The following is a 19,025-nucleotide window of genomic DNA, read 5'->3' as shown; positions in this document are numbered from 1 at the left end:
ATTTAAAAACGTCATGTGTCTTTTAATTTTATAATAAATTAAAATTTAAAATAAGTAGAAATGTTGAAAGGTACTAGAAATTTTACCTTTGAGTTAGGCTTTGTGCTTCTGTGTTGGATGTTGGGAAGTCACACACAAGTGACATGCAAGTTGATGCGGCAGAAGTTTAGTCTCACTAAATAAATCAAATAAATAAATAAATAAATAAATCAAACAAATATATAAATCAAATAAATAAATATAAATCAAATAAATAAATATAAATAAATAAATAAAATCAAATAAATAAATAAAAGTGGCGGGTCTTTCTCCCAGGTAAGTGTAAAAAGGATTGCAGCTTTAGGGCCAAAGAGACGAGGTTTTCTGTTTGGAAACCCGGGGGAGGGGGCGCTTTGGATCGGACCGTGAGAGGGAAGGTGGTCCTACCCTTTCCTTCCTTCCGCTGCCCCATCCAAATCGCCTCCCCCAAGTTGCCGTTAGCACAAAGTGTGCCAAAAGTGAGGAGGGCGGAGGATCTGCGCTCCGGGCCGAGGGCTGGAAGCTTCCCGTCGCTGCCCGCAGCTTTTTGAAGACGAAAAAATGAGACTGGAAATCCCAGACATGGAGCGTAACGGAAGGTGCGGTCCGGCCCTTGGGTTCTGCGGAGTTGTTGGGTGGGTTTTTTTGTTCATTTGGGAAGAGGCGTGCGCTTAAAGAGAAGAGATGCTTGGCACGCCGGCCCAGGAAGTGTGCTACCACCACAGCGGATCCTAGGTTCAGAAGGCGGCGGCGGCGGCAGCCGGGGCTTGGGTTGAAAGAAAGGCGGGTATTGCTTGCTTTTCAGCCTCTGGCTCGCTCTCGCCGGCATGTGGGCGTGTTTCTAGGCTGGGAAGGCGCGGCGGCAGCGGCGGGCGGCAGGAGGAGGAACGGCGGCCGCCTCCTTCGCTTCTCTCCGCCTCCCCTCAAGTTTGTGCCTGTTTTTAAAAGAGGCACGAGCCTGCCTCCCTCCCGGAGTGCCGCCTCGGCAGCAGCAGCAGCAGCAGCGCCTTGAAGTACGGGCTGGCAGCTCCCTCAGGCGTGGCCAGAGCACCATGAAAAGCCGGCGGCGCTGGAGGTGGCGCTGGCAGCAGCACCGGCGCTTCGCCCTGGGTTTGCTGCTCTACACGCTGCTGCTCCTGCTGCTGGTGTCCTATGTGCTGGACTACGGAGCCAGGAGAGGGCGCGCGGGCGAGGAGTTGCTGCTGCCCGTGCCGCCCCGCAGCTGCCCCAACCTGGAGGAGGCGCTAGGCGAGTGGAGATGGGAGCAGGAGCAGGAGCCGCCGCCGCCGCCGCCCCGAGCAGCAGCAGCAGCCGAGACAGCAGCGAACCATGAAGGGAAGACAGCTGAGAGGCAGGGCGGCGCGGAGAGCAAGGCTGGCGGGAAGCGGCACATCTACCTGCACGCCACTTGGCGCACCGGCTCGTCCTTCCTGGGAGAGCTGTTCAACCAGCACCCGGACGTCTTCTATCTGTACGAGCCCATGTGGCACATGTGGCAGGCGCTCTACCCGGGCGACGCGATGAGCCTGCAGGGCGCCCTCCGGGACATGATCCGCTCGCTCTTCCGCTGCGACTTCTCCGTGCTGCGCCTTTACGCGGCGCCCCCGGCCCCCCGCGACCCGCTCGCGCCCTTTCCCTTAGCCTTCGGGGGCAAAGCGGGCAGCAACCTCAGCACAACCAGCATCTTCGGGTGGCGGACGAACAAGGTGATCTGCTCGGCGCCGCTGTGCCCCGACGCGCCCTGGGCCCGGGCTGAGGTGGGCCTCGTCGACGGTGCTGCCTGCGAGCGAAGCTGCCCGCCGCGGGCACTGCGGGAGCTGGAGGCCGAGTGCCGCAAGTACCCAGTGATGGTGATCAAGGACGTGCGGCTGCTGGAGCTGGGCGTGTTGCTGCCGCTGCTGCGGGATCCCGAGCTCGACTTGCGCGTCATCCAGCTCTTCCGCGATCCCCGCGCGGTCCACAATTCCCGCCTGAAGGCCAAGCAGGCTCTGCTGCGGGAGAGCATCCAGGTGTTGCGGAGCCGACAGCGCGCCGAACCCCGGGGACTCCCCCGCCGGCAGCTTCTGCTGCCCCCAGCCGCCGCGGTTCTAGCCGGCGCCAGCGGCGTCCGGACGCACCAGCAACACCGAGCCGAGTTCTTCCTGGGCGGCGCCCTCGAGGTGATCTGCCAGGCCTGGTTCCGCGACTTGCTCTTCTCCCGTCGCGCCCCCGCCTGGCTGCGCGCCCGCTACACGCTACTGCGCTACGAGGACCTGGTGTTGGAGCCGCAAGCCCAGCTGCGCCGCCTCCTGCGCTTCGCGGACCTCCCGGAGTTGCCCGCCCTGGACCACTTCGTGCTGAACATGACTCGCGGCGGCGCCTACTCGGCCGAGCGCCCCTTCCTGATCTCCTCCCGCGACGCGCGTGAAGCCATCCACGCCTGGCGGGAGCGCCTCAGCCGGGAACAGGTGCGGCAGGTGGAGTCTGCCTGCGGCGAGGCCATGGCCCTCCTCTCCTACCCGCTCAGCGACGCAGAAAGCCGGGAGGCGCAACGGGATTCCAGGGGGCGCCCCGCTGCTCCTCCGCACCCAGGTAGCGTCCAGCGCAGCCTCCTCTCATTACCAACCTCGGGCGGGCCTCGCTCTTCCTCCTGCTCCCGCTCCTCTGTGACTTCATGAACCCGACAGGTAGAAACAAGGGCATAGCGAGCTTCCTGGGGGACAAAGAAGTGCGCAGGAAGGGGCCCCCCAAAGCGCGTGCAGGGCTCAAGCCATGAAGCTGATGTCAGACGCAAGGGGTGGGGCAACCTATCTAACCCCCCCTGCTACACGTTGCCCCACATCTCCCCATCATCAGTGGCACTGCTCGCCCAGAGGCGCCCCTGCTGCTGCAAGCCCCCCCCCCTTTTTATAAAAAGATATCTCTCCACCTCACTGCTAGTGCCTCCTTGGGTGCCTCCAAGTTATTGGCGGGGGGGGGGGTGCCCTGCTGCTGCTACCACTGCCCTGCCGATATTTCTCGTCTTCACTGCCAGGGGGTGGGGGGAGAGCCAAGCGGAGCAGGCCACCCCCCGTGGGGGCAGCAGGTGCTGTGGCTGGTGGGCCACTCTGGCCTGTGCAGTTTGAGTATATGGACATCACATGCCTCTGATGTCAGGGCATGCAACGTCCATACTCAAACTATGCAGGTGCGCAGGAGAGGCCCAGAAGCAGCGCCTGCCACAGCCGCCACAGGGTGGCCTGCTCCGCTCACGCCCCCCCCAGCAGTGAAGATGAGAAATATCGGTGGGGGTGGTGGCAAGCGGCGGCAGTAGCCATGGGGCAGCACCTGCAGTGGGGTAGCTCCCCTGCTTGTGGGCCCCTTGTGGTGCCCCTGACATTTGTGGCCCCCCGTCCAATGGACGCTATGCCTATGGGTAGAAATTCAGCAGTACACACTAGTGGCTGCACCAGCAAAAATGTGGGGGGCACAGAAAGGGCAAAGTGCATTTATGGGTAGGTGAGTTTGTGCCCCACATATTAGATTTGTGAAACAGAAATGGGGGGCAGTGGAGGGGGACAAGCCACTTTTCTGGGGGGCACTTGTCCCCCGTCCCCCTCTGGAGCAGCCCTTGGACAACCCTTTCCTGTCGTCCCTGATCAATGGAGTTGCCAATGACTGCCACTAGTGCACTGTCAGAAAAGAGGTGTCTCCACTTCACTTAACAAAATGAAGAAACAGCCATAACATTTATCAGAAACGGAAAGGATTGTTGTCCACCTCCGCTTAACAGAATGAGGAAGATGCTCATAACCTTTCTTGGAAAAGAGAAGTGTAGTTCCAGGCACTACTTGGAAGGAATGTTTGGAAGGAAAAGTGGCTGCCGCATGGACCAACGATGCAGGGAGAGAGCAGCTGAACAGAACTTCCCGACTAACTGCAGTGGAGAAGCAGCCATTTTTGATGCCCTCCCCTTCCCCAGGAAGCCCTCTGTGCCACCTGAAAATATGCCCCGGAGACATACACAGCCCTTGGGGACGTATATTCAGGTGGTATACGGTACAGAGGACTTCCCCCAGGGAAGGAGAGGGGGCCAAAAATGGCTGTTTATCTGCTGCACCAGTGCAGTTAGTAGGGAAGTTCCGTTAGGCTATTCTCTCACTGCCCTGGCACCTCCTTGCTGTGTAGGTTAGCCAGTATCTCCTTTCTTATCAAACTAGTGTGTGGAGAGCCTGATCTAAACATATTTGCAGTACAGCCTGCAGAGTGCTATAGGGTTTACTTGCAAATACACATAAGACTGTAGTCCTGATGTCTGAAATGAGTAATGTGCCAGGCCAGGCATTAGCATGGTGATGCTCACTTCCAGCCTGATGGTTCTTGCTTTTGACAAATAAGCTGCCTTTTGAATATACTTCAGATTTGCTGCAAGAAGAATGCAGTGGTTGTAAAACAGGCCCCATCATCTTGGAGATCCTTCTTTAGGCTCAGCTGGGTATTGATATGCTTCAGCGGTGTAGTTTGCTGATGACAACAGCTTCACACATTCCCTTTTGTAGGTGTAATCAAAAGAAGTTTAAGTATACACTTAAGCATGAGTGCAACCATTAAGTGTCTGGAAACACATGCATCATGAAAGTCTTCTTGTGAGGGAGCTGTGATTGGCTGCAGCTTGTTGGGTAAGGTATGTACAGTGGCAGGCTTGCTGCTGCATAATGTATGAAATGGTACTCGGTAGTGAGGAAAAGCACTCTGCACAAGTACAGATGCACCCTTTTAAAGTGCTAATATGTAGTAGGTTATTGATTTTTTTTAAAAAGAACTACTTACATGTGGTGTGGGTGATTAAGAGACATTGCAGATGTTGCCCCAGGCACATAAATTACAGAGCAATGCTCAGAACAAAGCCGCACTTTGCTCAATATGGCTTCCTTCCAGATAAGTGTGCATAGGACTGCAGCCTTATGGCCCAGCTCAGACATGCCGTCCAGTCCTGTGTATGTTCACTTATGAGGAAGTCACACTGAATTCAGTAGAACCAAATAAGTGTGCCCTGTAAAAGAGAAGCCTGAGCTCTTTTTTTTTTTTTTTTTTGACAGACTGGAAGGAACACAATAGATCACATTCAACCTAAGCGACAGGTTTTTTAAAAAATGCTCATGAAAAATTGTCTTAACAGAAAAAAGGTTCATTTGCAAAACAGAACATTGCAAATGACTCATTTACCCCAAACTAGTCATGTCTACTGAGAACTAAGTCCCACCCGTTTCAGTGGCATTTCCATATACGTGTGTATAGTATTACAGCCCGTGTTTTTTACAGCCTGCGTTAGGAAAACCCAATTAACACTTTGCTTCAAACAATAGAACAAATGGAAATTACTTTGTGATTATTACCTGGGCTTTTGAAAACAATACCGATGAATGGTGGAAGAATTATCAGGAGTAGAAATGATTAAAAAAACAGTTTCTAAAATCCAGAGAGGCCACTAGTCCTGATCTTACTGAGAACAGTAGTGAAAATTTCACTTGTTTTATTAACTTTTTAATTGACCAGATAGCAATGCAATGAAGTTGCAGTGACTAACATCTTGTCACATATTTTTCACCTCCCCACTTTCCTGTTTGAACATTCCCACAGGGCAATCAATTAAAACAAAAACATATGCAACACATTTATACACTTCAGTTAACATAAATTCATATCGGCACGCACACACATGCAATAACCAAAGCGGGTGTTAAGCCCACAGCATCAACCTCTCAAAAACACTAGCTGAGGCAACCAAAGCGTAAACACGTCCAGAAAATCATTCTGTATTCCATGAAACACCTGGTCTTTATCAGATTTGTGTAAAAAACAACACCACTTACTTGACCAAATTGTCTCTTTTGAAGACTAGGGACACTTCTAGATAGGGTGTTTCGACTGGGATTGACATACCATGTTTGTTTGTTTGTTTATCATATTTTTATACCATCTGAGATATGTACATCCCTAGGTGGTGCACTCACTGTCTAGAGATGTTGACTCACTTTTCACTGTGGGGCTGGGGGAGGGCCTTCACACGGTGTCATAATCCATCTGTCGTCCACCTGTATTTTCCCTACACTTTCAGCAGCATAACAGCTGTTTCAGTCCTCATAGCTTACTTTTCAGTAGGCTTATGAGATCACCCAGCATTCCGTGTGTGTGTGTCCCCGTCAACTTTGCAATGCCTGGACCAATATGAACCAAACCGGGTACAGTTGTAGGGACACATAGGGATACCTCAATGGTGTATTTTTTGATTTTGTCCACCCCATTCAAGATGGCGGGTGCATGAATGTTTGAGGCATAACTGGGCTAACATGTGAACCACTAACCGATCTGAACCAAATTTGCTACAGTTGTAAGGACACATAGGGACACCTAATTGGTGTAGTTTGTAATGATGTCATCCACCCTGATCCAAGATGGTGGACATGTGAATGTTTGAGGCACAAGAGGACTAACTTGTGGCCTGCCTAACTGATTTGAACCAAATTTGGTACAGTTGTAGTGAGTGACACACAGGGACACCTCAACTGTGTGGTTTGTGATGATGTCATCCACCCTGATTCAAGATGGCGGATGTGTAAACATTTGAGCCACAATTGGGCTAACTTGTGAACTGCCTAACTAATTTGAACTAATTGCCTACAGGTGTTGGGACTCATAGGGACAGCTCAAAGGCGTAGTTGGTAATGATGTCATCCACCCTGATTCAAGATGGTGGACACGTGTGTTTGAGGTGCAAGTGGCAACCAATTTGGACAAAATTGGGTACAGTTGTAGGGACACATAGGGACACCTCAAATGCATGTGATGATGTAATCCAGTCTAATTCAGGATGGCGGATGCATGAATGTTTGAGGTACAAATGGCTAACTTGTGAACTGCGTAACCGATTTGGATCAAATTTGGTACAGTTGTAGGGAGACATGTAGGGACACCTCAAACACATAGTTTATGATAATGTAATCCAGTCCAATTCAAGATGGTGGATGCATGAATGTTTGAGGTGCAAGTGGTCTAACTTGTGAACTGCCTAACCAATTTGGAACAAATTTAGTTCAGTTGTAAAGATAGTGCAAGAAAAGTAGGCAGATTGGTTCTTACTAAAACAAATTATTTTATTTTGAGAACGAGGCATGATAAAATGGGGAGAGTCAGTCAACTGTGTACCAGCGATGCTCTGTTATGTACCACCCATTTGTATGGATGGGACATAGCACAATGTAAATGTCACAGACCTGTGGTGAGGAACAAATATTGCGATTCTGCATATGACTGCATGTGGGAAAATAACAACAGGCTACATGGAAGCAAGTAGTGTAAGTGCTGTAGAGCTGCATTTTTATGCACGCTTACCTGGAAGGAAGCTGCACTGAGCACACTGAGTACATTTACTCTATTCTGAGTAAACATACAAAGCATTGCTCTGTAATTTATGCTGCTTGAAGACATGTTATTCAAGACTATGTTACTCAAGAAATAATATTCTATTATTTGAAGCGTCTTTATCTAGTGTGAATTGCTGAACAACGTGACCCTGACAAATTTACACTTTTGTGAAATGGGCATTAATATTTGCAAGTTCGTCTGGTTTTCTCAAGTGTCAAAGCCTCTAACTGCAATTCACTTGCTTCACAAAAGTGGGTGTGCTCTTTGGTGATCTCAGGACTTCCTCCTGCTAAAAAGTTTTTTTTTTCTGGCTTCCTTTCTAATGCACAGATTTACATCCTATTGCAACAACATCCTCTTAGTTATTAAGGATTGGCTGCCACCCAAGCAAATTAAATGCTGTCTGATAAAGTTTCAAATTAACCTTGGGAAGCTTGAGATATATAAACTCTTGCAGACTGATTCTGATGAAGGTTTTTTTTTTTAACATAATGAGTCATAAGGGGTGTTTAAGTTTGCAGTCCCATTTGATATAGATACTTCTTTGGCTGTAGACCAGGCTTCCCCAAACTGCGGCCCTCCAGATGTTGCTGAACTACAACCCCCAGCATACCCAGCCACAATAAATTGTGGCTCGGGATGCTGGGAGTTGTAGTTCAGCAACATCTGGAGGGCCGCAGTTTGAGGAAGCCTGCTGTAGACTCATAGCATTGGAGGGGGTCTTAAAAGCCATCTAGTCCAGCCCCTTGTTTGATGCAGGAATCCTGGAGCTACAGCACCACAACATATGGCTGTCCAGTTTCTGCTTGAAGACCTTCAGCAAAAGAGGCCTTCTTTTGGTCACTGCCCTAGATAACTAGTTCCATTGTCAACCATTAGACGGTTGCTCCTAATGTTCAACGAAATAGTAATAAGATGAAATCCTGCTTGGAAATCATGGTTTTCTGAATGTAGCCTAAGATTGTATTAGCTTTTTTTGCAGCTCTAGATCTATGCATTTGACTCTCCCCAACTTAAGTGCAGGGTTTTGCATCTGTCTCTCATTTTGAATCTTGTTCCTCTCTTCTGAGGTCTTTGATTGTTTCTTCCAGTTTTGTGTCATCTGCAGATTTGATTAGAACTTCCTCCACTCCGCTCCATCGTTTATTGAAGAATACTGGGCATACCAAAGAATTCTGCAGCACCCCATTAAAAACCTTTCTCTGGTTTGATGAGCTGCTGATGAGCATTCTTTTGGAATGGGTTTCCACCTAGTTGCAAGTCCATCTGACTGTATTATCATCTAGCCCACATTTAACCAGGATTTCAGATATCAGTGAGGCTAGGATATCTTGGATCCACTTGTGGGACCCCCCCTTGATTCCGAGTCTGGAGGCAATGGAGTGTCCTCTGGCCTGATAAGAGGGGGCTGGATGACATCTTGGGGTGTGGGGTCTCTGGGGGTCCCCACGGGTCCTGAGTCTTCCAAGTACAGCTGTACCTTGGTCCATCTTTGTCCTCCTCAGAGGTTTCATCCAGGGTGGACGGGGGCCATGGCTGCGGATTACGGCAGCAGCGTGCCTGCCCACCTGCCATAGCTACCACCGTCCCTGCCACTGTTCCTGTAGAAGCATCCTGCTTCACCTTGCTTGTGTTTTCTTCATGATTCTCCTCCTCCTTGTGTGTTTGTCCATTGGCTGCTGAGCCAAGCAGTAGATGGAGGAGGAGGAGGACCATAAGAAGGAAGCAGCCCTTCCCTATCCTGCTTGCCTTCTCTTTGTTATCCTCTGATCATGCAGCCATTACTGCTGGTTTGCTTTGCCCATCCATCTCTCACTGCTGCTGCAGCAGCAGCTTGGCTCGTTTGTTCATCCGTACATTGCTGCTGTTGTCACTGTCTCTCCAGCACGGCACTTGTATCCTCTGTTTTCTGTTCCAGGAGGAGACAAAGCCAGACAAGTGTGGTGCTGGTGAGACCGTGGCGACAGACTAGGCGAGCAAGTAGAGGAGCCAAGCAGGGTGGCTTTCCTCCTCCTCATGGTCCTTCTCTTCCTTCTTCCTTTGTGTGTGTGCAGGGTCTGCCCAGCCAGCCATGTTCCCCACTCCACCAGAGTTGGGTGGCAAACTCACCTCTGACCCTCCCTGCCTTATTTTACTCCTCCTCCTTGCATCCGTCTGTTGCCTGGCCCTGGCCCAGTCAGGCAATGAATGGACATGAGGGGGCAAGCAAGGCAGGGATGAGTGAGTCCTCCCCCCAGCTTCAGTGGAGCAGAGGATGTTGCTGGCTGGATTCTGCGCGCACACACACATAGGGTGGCAGGGCTCCGAGCCTCACAGACTCAGTGATGCTGGTGGGGAGGGTGATGGTACAGCAGCTGAGTCTGCTGGGGTGTGTTCTCCAAATCTGCAGCTTGAGGTGCCTGCCTCAGTTCACCTCATGGGGGAGCCACCCCTGTCTGGAGATAACATCAGCAAGTTCTTCTAGTATCCTAGGATGCAATTCATCTGGCCCAAAAGACTTGAACTCATTTAAGTTAGGTAGGTGTTTCCACACCTTTCCGGTCTTGAATTGCTGTCCTGACCCCTCACCATTCCTGCTGCTTGTGTGAGGTTACATACAGTTCCTCTTTTGGGAAATGATAAGAGGCAAAATAGGAGCTGAGCAGTTCCACTTTTCTTTGTCACCCATTAACGGCCTATCGAGTCTTGATTAGGTAGTCTAGATATGTAACTAAAAAAATAAATACACATTTCACCATCCTTACTGAGCAGTGGACCTACCATTTCCTTTGTTATGTTGAACATACCTCACAAAAGCACCTTTGTTGCACTTACCACCCCTCACCAACTTCTTGTTTTCAGCTGAGTTTTCCTGTCTCTGCAAGTATTCTGTATTCTTCTTTGGTGGTGACCTGTCTTTCCTTCCTTTTCTTATGTGACCTTTTTTATTTCCAGCCCATCATAAGCTTCTTGTATAGCCACATTAGCTTTTTAGATGTCTCTCATTTTTCTTTGCTTTCTCATTAAAATTGTTTGCTTTTTTAGTAACTCCTTCTTCAGGAACTCCCACCCATCTTGGGCTCCTTTCTCTGTTAGATTATCTAGCTGTGGAATCCTACCTAGTGCTTCTCTGAGCTTCTTATAATCAGGTTTCCTGAAATCCAAGGTACGTATTTGACTATGCTCACCTTTATCTTTCCTTAAAATCTTTAGATGGCCACTTTCTCTGAAAGTCTTCACTCCTTCACCCTCATTGACCAACTCTTTCCTTTTGGATCGCTGATCCCTTGTTTCTTCCTCCACCTTCTGAAAGAGTAAATTGTCAGTCAGGCATGTCAGGAATGTGTTGGCGATTTGATGCTTAGTGGAGTTTGTTTCCCAACAGAGATCAGGTTAGTTTAAGTCCCACATTACTACTAATTCTTGCTTCCTTTTAAACACGAATAATTTGTTTCAGGAAAGCATAATCAATATCCTCTTCTTGGTATGACAATCTGTAGTAAGTTCCAACTATCCTGTTGTTGTTTTTATTTTCTTCTCCATTTATTTTTACCCAAATGTTCTTTGCTAGGCTATTATGTTAATTCCTGGATCTCTCTGCAGGTGTACACATTTCTGACATATAATGCTACCCTTCCCTTTCTGTTGTATTTTTTTCTTTTTGAACAAGTTATATCCTTTTGTTGCTGCATTCCAAACTTGAGGGTCATTCCACCAAGTCTGTAAATACCTATCGAGTCATATTTCCTTTCTGTACTAGGAGTTCAAGCTCATCCTGTTTATTTCCCATAACCTGAGCAATAATGTATAGATATCACAAGCCATGGATTTTATGTTCCAGTATCTTTACTGCTGTGTCTCTGATATAGAAATCAGTCCATGAACAATCTGGGATTATCCTGAATCAAGAATGAGGCTGTATGTTAAGCATTGCTAGAACTTCATTGTGGTTTTCTGTTATTATGCTACACTACAGAGAATATCAGTAGATCCAGATAAGACTTCAACAGTCCAGTCCTGTTTATTCACAAGGGCTGCAGTTGCATGTCCGCTTCCTTGGGAGTCAGTTGGATACTACTCAATGTTTGAATACATATGCATAAGATCAGGCTGCACATCCTTTGATCTCATTGGCCTCTCTTCAAAGTCTCAGGGCTGCAACACTGAGTGGATTAATCAGATTTATTTAAAACCCCAGGCAAATTTTTAATTGATCAAGATACTTTTAAATCATTTAATCAACTAAATGTTGCAGTCCTGAAACCTCTCACATAGCAGGGAATACTTCTTCTAAGGGTGGTGCTTGCTGAGATATGTACATGCACTGTGTAAAAACAAAATATGCTTTTTTAATTCATAAAATTTATTGCGACTCATCTGTAAGTTTTGTTGATCCATTAAAATGGTTCCCAGCCTTCGATCTCCAGATGTTGTTGGACTATAACTCACATCCACAATGGCTTTTGGTCCAACAATATCTGGGGACCCTGATCTGTTGAAGCTCATATGATGGAATAATACCCCTTTAAGTGTTCTAGCTGCGATAGATTCTTGCCTTCCTTCTCACAAGAACACTTAATAGCAGCAGCATCCGCACATTCCTGTCATTTTGCACTTCTGTGTGATTTTAAAAAACGGATGACTGTTTAATTCTTTCCACTTCTTCTGAACTGTTAGAACCTATTTAGGACCTGCTTCTTTTCTCATTTGCACTTGCTTTCACCAAAGTGGTATGAGTTACAAGCAGGAGTAGAATTTTGCCTCTGGGGCCACATTTCCCTGAGTATTTGCTAACAGATACTTGGCAGCATTCTGGCCTCCTTCCTTCCTTTTATTTAACCTCTCCATGCTATAGAGCCATACTCTGAAAACATTAATACATAACTTAAATTTCTTAAATAAGGCCATCTTTAGGCCCTGCATTTGCTGTAGAGTGGCAGTGGGTAGACAAACATATCTATAAGTGTAGTGATGATCAAATAAAATTTGTATAGGCCGATTTCAGACATAACATGAAACCAGAGGTTGGCCGAATCTGTGGTTTCAATTCGGAACTATAAATTGCATTGCAGATGGACTCTGTTTGTCCAACGGAGGTCTGGCAACCTCCAGGAGAGGGGAGTCCTAGCTCCCTCTGCCCAGCCACCGAGGCCTATCTCAGCAAGCACCATGGTGGGCAAAGCATCAGAACATCAGCAGAGCAGTTGCAATTGCCCATGATCTTGAAGGGGGATGCCAAGTGCGATCGTGCCTTTTCAGAGAGGTCAGTCTGTCCTTGGCATTTAAATTCCTTTAAATGTCATTCCATGGCAGCGCTTCTTCTGACAGCGATGGCACCACTGCTCCCCAAAGAGCCCTGCACCAAAATAGTCCAGCACAAGCACAATTTCAGTGTAGGGGCTGGAGGGGGCACTATTTCCTGGGAAGAAAAGGGAACATGACTTCCCAGGAGGGGATCTGTAGATGAGGGAGGGCAAAGGATCATGGTGTGTGTGTGTGTGTGTGTGTGTGTGTCCTGCCATGACCTAGGATGCTCTTGCAATGGATTTCCCTGGCAAAGCAGTCCTTGCAGACCAAACTAAATTCTGGATCCACTAGCAGTTTGCTGCTGCTGGGCTCACCCTCTCATGAGAGGGCCAGTCTACTGGGGAGGACCAAAAGGTGTGAGCTCTAGGTTTCCTTTTGAACTGTGTGCTCATACGTTGAGCTAACCCATCAAAAGGGCCTCTGCTTGTGTGGGGTCCACAACACTCCATGGTAAAAGATAGAACAGAGTCTCTGCAAACCCCACCCTTCACTTCCCTGTGAAGCCTTGCACACACCCAGAGGAGACTGAGACGCTCCATGTGCCATAACCTGGCCTTGTGCATGGACAGGGGAAACACTGGTTCTAGGATCGGCCTTTAAATCCATTAAGAATTCCCAGGTTTGATCCGGCATTGCTCCATATGCAGATCTGCTGGTGCTGGGAATCACGAGAGAAGGGAGCCTCAATTTCCAGTGACCACAGGAGAGCGGGTTGCCGTTTCAGGGCACAAGCAAGGATGCACATGTCTACATGGGCAGACAGGCTGGTGGGGAGCACGCTTTGAAAGCTGCTTGGTGGCAGTCACCAAGACAGGGAGAGCAGTCACTGGGGTACCTGTGTGACTGTGCCGCTTGACAGGCTGACAAGCCTGTGATGTGACGTGGTGGCATCCCTGTTGCCAGGCAACTCCATAGCTGTAAGGGTGACAGAAGGGGTAGGGCTGCTGCTCTACCCACTCTGCCGGGGTAGCGGCAGCTAGCAAGAAGTGCCACAGGCATGGAGTGACCATGATCCCAGGTGCATCTACAGTGCCGCCTCCATGATTGTGGTTTTAAAATCAGCACGAAACTGCAGTTATGGCAGCATCCAGGTTTGGATATAACACTTTGGTGGCCAAACCAGAGGTCTCGGTGGCAAACTTTTTCGCAAACCAAAGGTTCAGATTGGAGCTTGGCATGGCAAACTGCAGGTCACTTTTAGCCCAAAACCACAGTTTCCCAAATTCAGATGTACTGGAGTTCTAGCCTCTGCCCCATTTAACTCCGGTTTGGCATTATGTCTGAACCTGGCCATAGGATCCATAGCAGCTGTACTAGTGAGGACTGGCAGCTGGGTCCACACTATGTATGTGAGGGGTCTCTCCTGCTACCTCTTGGGAGAGGAATAGAGAAGGGGACAAGTGGCACAGAGGTTCTGAGGATGCATCTGCTGTTGCAGTGGGCAGGGAGGTGCACGCAGGTGAGATGACATTTCCACTGCTGGGTCCCCTGGGTCCAGTATGGGAGGTTTCGTTCTCCCCTGCTGTCAGTGGCTGCTGTGCTTGGTGTAGAGTGGAGCAAAGGGCTGGATTTTGAGAGCATGGAGACACAATGCCCTCTTTATAGAGAGAGCTAGAAAGTGCAATTGTATTTTGAACTTTTATCTTTCAGTGTTTTCCTTGTACCTCTTTTTTACTTAGTAGCTATAAGTAAAATCCGGAATAATTAGATGCGATGGTCTCTTTTAGAAACCTCCAGAAGGCAGATTAAAAATGAGAAGCTGGTTTAATAAAATGGCAGTTTTACAAAACATAATAAAGAGCTTTTGGGGAAAGCAATTACTATGGGGGGATTATGGCAAGTAGCTGAAAGGAATCTATTTATGTCCTTGAAACAGTAAATACACTGTAAATCATTCAAGTGGTAATTTTGGTGTGCTGTGAAAGAAAAAGCTTGCAAAATTGTTACAGTACAGTTATGTCCAAGCCAACAGGCTTCCTGTCTAAGAATCTGGTAGGTTGAAAGCAAAATGTAAAAGTATAGAATACTTCACATGGAGCCTCCTCATTGACATAAAAACCCAAGAAGCTCAGATTCTTCAGGCATTCACTGTTGACAGCAAATGAATGGTTTCAGTTTTTCCACATAAAGGCACTGTGCCACCAGGAATTTCTTGGTTTATTTTCAGCATGCCTTGTTTGTTGGGGGGAGCCAACTCTCTCTCTCTCTCTCTCTCTCTCTCTCTCTCTCTCTCTCTCTCTCTCTCTCTCTCTCTCTCTCCCCCTCCTGCCCCCGGTCTTCTTCTTCTTCAGAGTGTCTGCAACATAACAGTGATGTGGTGCCAGGAGACTATTGGGTGGTGGCCTACTGTGATGTAAGGGGCTGAGAATACAGTTTCAGCTAGAACTTCTCATGACCCCAGAGTATAAGCAGAAGCCATTCCTCCTGCAAGTTCCTCCTGGAGAGTTTTGAGAATGGCTGCAGGAAGGGAAACTTCATAGAATCCTATCCGGCTGTGTAACCCCCAAAGCATGTATTGCACTGTTGAGCCGAGGGAACTGCACACACATCTGGATTCAGAACACAAGCACTAAAAGCTCTGTGGTCCTAACAACATGGCTCAGTCCCCCAAATAGAGCAGACTTAGCTGCTTAAGCTGCAGTTTGGACCAAGATGTTTCCATTGCTTCATATGTCTTTAGGCACGTTGTTAGGGGGAAGTTGTAAGTGCAGCATGCTTGAGTAGGATATGCTATTTTTGATGTTGATTTTGCTTGCAGAAATGCCCACAGGCAGGGGTGTAGCTAAGGGAGAGGGGCTCGTGTTTGCCCCTCTCCCCAGTGGTCCCTTGGAGTGAAGGAGATAATGAAGAAAATAGGGAGGGGTGGAACTGGGGGGCCCTCAGGAGCTGGGGGCCCCAGGTTCTTTGAACCCATCCGCTCAATTATAGCTACCCCCTGCCCACAGGTCATTCCTGTAATATGATCATTGGAAGGTCTAACACGTCACAAGTCACTGTATTTGATGTGTTTTGCATCAAAAACACATTGGCATCTCTTATGTGGCAACAGTTCTGTGAGGTCTAATTTGTATTATTGCATGGCAAATAAGTGAAAATAGTAATTTCTGGAGTGAGAGTGACTGATGATATGTGGAATCTGTAAAGAGTGACATTCCCTGTAAAGAGATGCATTAACTCCAATCACCATAACTGCATCCTGGACGTATAGCTTGCTTAAAGGTTGGCAGTGGGACCACTTGATGCCCTTGTTGCAGTCAGTCCAGACACATTCCTCTCCAGGGTTAAGCTCTGAAAACAAACCCAAGTTTCAAATGGAAGTGAGCTGTGTACTGGTGCTGATTGGCTAGCTCCCTGCCATATTATAAAGAAGCCTTACCTATCAATCCCTGGAATGGTTCTGCACTTCTAAAAGGTTTCCTTTAAAAAAATTTAATAAGGCAAGAAGTGAATGGTTAAGTGCTTGCTTTCATGAGGTGTGTTCAAAAATCAATGTGGACAACTTAGTTGAAGCACAGAGGGAAAGGAAGACTGACGGCTTCACCTAGCATTCAGTTTGCTGGTATGTGCAGTTGTGAACTAGGCCCACTTCATGTTGAGCAGTCCCACTGAATACATTTCAGTAACTGAGCATGAATGTTACCAAAGTAACTATGGTGAGATAACTTCTTTCTAGAAATAATGGTCATCTCCCCCCCGCTTTGTGCGTTTAGCTATCTACTACTATACCAGGATAGTATACCAAAGTTCCCAGAGTGGATTACACAGAAAAATAAATAATACATAAATAAGATGGCCCGCTGTCCCCAAAGGGCTCACAAGGCAGACACCAGCAACAGCCACTGGAGGGATGTTGTGCTGGGGCTTGATAGGGTCAGATGCTTCCCCCCTGCTAAATATAAGAGAATCACCACTTTAAAAGGTGTCTCTCTGCTCGGTAAGCAGGGTATCTTTCTAGCTCATGCTATTACATTTGAGTTCTTCAAATAAAAAGGAATGGAAACATGTTAATAGCCACCTTGGAACCTACTGGCTGACATCCTGACTAAGTTTATTTGAAATAAGGGTGGCAGGGCTCTGAGCCTTGCTGGCTCAATGATGCAGGGGATTATTCACACATGCTTTCATGCCATGGGGTATCTGAAGAGTGAATCTGCTTTGCAGCAGATTTGCATGCTGTTTAATTTGGGGAATTAAATGGACAGTTCACATAGGGTAGGCTCCACTCCGCAATCCCTGGCAGGCAAATCCTGTGCGTTCCCCATGGCTTGCTCTGAGTTTTTCCTCCAACCAATCACAAATCATATCACAGAGAGGAGGAGACAGCGAGAGAGCTTTTTTGTTTTGTTTTGTTAGTTTGAGCTACAGAGGAATGGAAGACCGGCATTACAAGTTGCCAAAAGCTGGATCAAACAGCAGAATGCTGAACCCTTGCCTTTGTGACTGCCTTCATCACCTCATGTCCCCCCTCCAACAATTTAAGAGGCAGGGGAGTTTAAAGCAGAAACCAGAGCTTTCGTTCTGTTGTGAAGAAAATTGCAGGCTAATGGAATCAGCTCAGACAAAAAGGCTCAGATTATATCCATTCAGCATATCTGAAGCCTATGTAAACTCCCCTTCATTGAGTTTTGAAAGCCGAGTTTTGAATGGTCACTGGCATGGCCACTCCACACATCAAGGGAGAAGCAGCGGGGCATAACAGAAGCCTTGGATCCCCTCACCAAAAGCTGCTGAAACTAGAGGATTTATTAAAGCTAGACATACTTCGAGCTAAGACAGAATGTGCAGCCTCAATTCGGGAAAACCAGAGTCCTGTCTGTACTGGTCCCTGATAGCCCACATTTAGTTCAGGGTAAATGCAGCTAATATGTGGACTGGCACACTCCATTCTGGAGGAGATTCAAAGTAAAAGCCCTATGTGTGAAACCTCCTGGTGAATATCTTCTCTACTAGATTTTCTGTTCAGCAAATTCTGAAAACTAGGAAACAGAGCAGCCATAATCCAGAGAAAAATTAATCACGTTTTGCCACGACGGTTTCAGCACTTAAACCTGCTCAACTGTTCGCTGAAATGGGGCCAGTGTGAAAATTTCTTTTACATGATTGAATTATTTAGCCTGTAATACATTGTGTGAAATATCTGATTCACTGAAAAATAGCCAATGCTGAGTTTTGAAAAATACTGTTGAAAAGTCATTCTATCAGAACTGAAGTGATAGCAGGCATTTCGAACATTTCTTCCCTGTACGTATTCAGCAGTGCCAGCCTTATCACCTGCTGGTTCAGACTTGTTAACAAGCTGAAAGTTGTGTGCTGCTGAAGTATGACTTGCAATTTCCAACAGCAGATGAACTAGAATAATGTCTCTTTCGTAATTTCATCCTTAAAATTAGTAATTCTTGCTCCAGTCCAGCAAGAGAAGCAAAGATATAAACAGAATTGCTATATATAGAAGCAAAGTTCTGTGGGTGTATAGTTAATGCAGTGTATATAGCTGATGCAGTGCATACTTCATCCACATTATGATGCTCACTGGACCCCACTGAGCTGGTGGGAAGCATCTTTTAATGTGTATGTTCCTACAGAGGTTGCCCAGGCTACATGCAACAAATTGCCTGTGACCAAAGCTTGAGCTGGAACCATTGTCATTACACTCTAAAAGTCATAATACACATAGGTACAAAACAGGAGCAGCTGTATAGGCGTGGGGAGGGAGGCAGTAAACAAACTGCAGGTTCTGCTAATGCCCACTCACCTCTCCTGGACCTGGCTGCCATGTTCTGCTCCTCCTGCCGCTGTGTTAACCTTAAGCACGCAGGATGCTCTTTCACCCAGTTCCTCAATCCAGGTGAATGAACAGCCTGCACGTCTGGAGTTAACACAGCAGTGCGGGAGGCAAGACAGAACAAGACAGCTGGGGTGGAGAAAAGCAGTGGGTTGATTTGTTAATACCTATGTGTAGGTGTTAGGCCCATAAATTCTTCTCATTCAGTTCAGTGCAATGTTTCCATTTTCCTCTGCTTAGACATCTAAAATGTCAATGTTCCCAGTGCTTTAACTTTTATTGGATTGTCGCTGTGTGATTTTCTTTGATCCCGGTATTTTGCCATGAGCAATTTGCTAGTTATTACATAGAATGTCTATAATCATTGACATTGCCAGTGTTAAGGAAATAACCTAATACATTTATTATTTTTAATTATTATTATTATTTATTTAAGCTCATGCTTAAACCGGCACCATGGAAATCATTAGGACTTTTTAAAAAGTGCTTAACTTCAGCTAGATCATGCCAATAACGTTACAGATCAGCTTGTTTTCTCTCATAATTGTCAGCGCTA

General features: G+C 47.4%; 1 protein-coding gene across 2 annotated transcripts in view; it reads left to right on the top strand.

Moving 5' to 3' along the window:
* Window positions 1-661: 661 nt before the first annotated feature.
* The window catches only part of CHST7 (carbohydrate sulfotransferase 7), a 30,673-nt gene continuing 12,309 nt past the window's right edge, over window positions 662-19,025 (top strand). Inside the window, exon 1 of one of the 2 annotated variants that reach the window (XM_053306824.1) lies at window positions 662-2,589. In XM_053306824.1, coding sequence (XP_053162799.1) covers window positions 1,071-2,589 — 1,519 coding nt within the window. In that variant the 5' untranslated portion in view covers window positions 662-1,070. Of the gene's footprint in view, window positions 2,685-19,025 lie in introns of both variants that reach the window. The other variant, XM_053306823.1, reaches the window with a different exon arrangement.

The sequence above is a fragment of the Hemicordylus capensis genome, chromosome 3 (assembly GCF_027244095.1).
Source record: "Hemicordylus capensis ecotype Gifberg chromosome 3, rHemCap1.1.pri, whole genome shotgun sequence".
Taxonomy (NCBI): domain Eukaryota; kingdom Metazoa; phylum Chordata; class Lepidosauria; order Squamata; family Cordylidae; genus Hemicordylus; species Hemicordylus capensis.
The sequence above is the reverse complement of the archived record's forward strand: the minus strand, read 5'-3'. Positions and strand labels throughout refer to the sequence as shown.